Source organism: Octopus bimaculoides, chromosome 29 (assembly GCF_001194135.2).
Source record: "Octopus bimaculoides isolate UCB-OBI-ISO-001 chromosome 29, ASM119413v2, whole genome shotgun sequence".
Taxonomy (NCBI): Eukaryota; Metazoa; Mollusca; class Cephalopoda; order Octopoda; family Octopodidae; genus Octopus; species Octopus bimaculoides.
Window position 1 is genome coordinate 11,198,573 of NC_069009.1, and position 2,450 is coordinate 11,201,022.

The following is a 2,450-nucleotide window of genomic DNA, read 5'->3' on the forward strand; positions in this document are numbered from 1 at the left end:
AAGAAGAAGAAGAAGAAGAAGAAGAAGAAGAAGAAGAAGCAGAGGAAAAAGAAGAAGAAGCAGAAGAAGAAGAAGAAGAAGAAGAAGAAGAAGAAGAAGAAGAAGAAGAAGAGAAAGAAGAAGAGAAAGAGGAAGAAGGAGAAGAAGAAGAGGAAGAAAAAGAAGAGAAAGAGGAAGAAGAAGAAGAAGAAGAAGGAGAAGAACAGGGTGATGGAGGAGAAGGAGGGGGAAAAGACGAAGAACAAGGAAGAGGTGGAGGCAGTGGAGAAGGGGAAGATGTAGACAAAGAAGAAGAAAGAGAAATCTAATATGTTAATCAGCGGTAATAGAGGCATAAATAGCGTTCATGATATAGAGACGGAATTGTACGTACATTGTGCTACACTTGCATACACGCATCCGTATATAATGAAAGACATACACACACAACGACACACAGAGCCACCCACCACATATATATATATGTATATATATATATAGAATAATAATATAGATTTAATCAAAAGATTAAATGTTTGAGGCACCAGAATTTGGTAGGGTAAAAACCCAAAACAAAATCAAGAGATTTGGTGAATAAAATTTGAAGAAAAGCAACAAAAATTCAATAGGTTATAGCAGTACGTACGTTTCGTACAAGCTCCATTTATTCATGTAGTGAGAACACTACATGAAATGTGCAATGCAAATGTATTCCTCAGCTGCATAATGGAATTTCATTTTAGAAAGTCATTTTGTAGATGTGTGCAAAACACAAGAGTAAGAGAAGAAAAATTACCATCTTGACTGGTTAACTTATTGAATTTTTTTGGCTTTTCTTTAAATATATATATATATATATATATATATATATATATATATAGTGTGTGTGTGTGTGTGTGTGTGTGTGTGTGTGTGTGTGTGTGTATAGACAGACATAACTTGCACTACGTTTCCTTTCAATTGTCACACACTGATATATCACAAATCTCAGGAATGGACCTACACATCTGTAGCAGTCTTTCATAGACAATGACAGTTCGGATAGAGAAAGATTGCAAACATACACAGACATTTACACATGCGTGCACTACATGGGTTCCGTGTGGTATCGTGCCCTCACATATCCCATACTTCAGAAATGGACCCACACTCACACACTCAAATTCACAAACAATAAAACACTTGTTTGCAAAGACAGGTGTGGGTGCTTAAAATGAAGGATGTGCACATACTACTGATTTAGAAAGATATCGGCAATGAAATACTAAAGAGGAAAACTGATTCAACTTACAGATGTGTTAAACTGGACAGATTTTTGAAGGTGTCAGCTTTGATTTCCGTGATTTCATTAGAATACAATAAACTGGAATATACGACAGAATTATTTTGGTAAACAATTCGATGAAGAAAGAGATGTACAGCACATCACGAGGATGATTAGTTTGATTAAGTTGACATTGTCGACAATGATGTTGTTGATGATGACGATGAATAGTAGGAGCGAGGAGAAGGAGGATGAGGATGAGAAAGGGAAGAGGAAGAAAATGTGGCGATAGAGTTACTGGTAGAAGTTTTGGTCTTGATAGTGATGAATTTGATGATGAAGCAGAGGTGAAAATATGAGGGAGATGTTGTTAATGTTGATTCTTATGATAATGATGTTGATTGGTATTTAAATGGTGAAAATGAATACGATATTGGGATGAATTAGGTTGTTGGTAATGTTTGTGTTGGCAATGTTCATCATGGTGTTAAAGATTGTGTATCTCTATTGTGGTGCTCTTAGGTAATACATGATTACGATGATGAAGAGGGTAACGATGAACTTGACGATGTTTATGATTGTGAAAGGTAAAAATAAAGATGTGAATAATGACAGTGATGAGGACAGAGAGGGAGACGTCAATAGATATCACGGAGGCAATTGTTGCGATTTAAATAATAGAGATTTTAGAGGAATAGAGAATTCAACGGCTGAGAGAGACCATGGAAGAGAAATCTGACATACAGAAGAAGAAGAAGAAGAAGAAGAAGAAGAAGAAGAAGAAGGAAGGGGAGGAAGAGGAGAAGGGGTGGGGAAGATAAAGTCGAAGACGAATAAAAAGTAGAAGAGTCTAAGATGCTAGTCGTTGGTGATAGAGATATAACAACGTACATGATATTGAGACCGGGTCTCTCATATATATAGCTACACTCGCATACATACATCCATACACTAAGAGACACACATACACACAGACACCCCCCACGCACACACATATATATATATATATATGTATACAGACATAATATATATATATATATATATATATATATATATATATGTTTCGTATGTGTATTTCGTGTGCAAGATTCTTGATGTGGATACGTGTGTTGAAAGAAATACAATTAAACCTTGGGAGAGGCATTATGCCGGTAATAAACACACGCACTGGTTCAGTCCTTTATTAATTTATATAGTTTTTTGTTAA

The 2,450-nt window shown here is 35.6% G+C and overlaps 1 protein-coding gene across 1 annotated transcript in view; it reads right to left on the reverse strand.

The window, feature by feature from the left end:
• LOC106871602 (leucine-rich repeat-containing G-protein coupled receptor 4-like) overlaps nucleotides 1-2,450 on the reverse strand; it is a 61,891-nt gene that overhangs the window by 53,214 nt on the left and 6,227 nt on the right. The window contains exon 6 of the mRNA XM_052977856.1: nucleotides 1,271-1,342. Coding sequence (XP_052833816.1) covers nucleotides 1,271-1,342 — 72 coding nt within the window. The remainder of the gene's footprint in view (nucleotides 1-1,270; nucleotides 1,343-2,450) is intronic.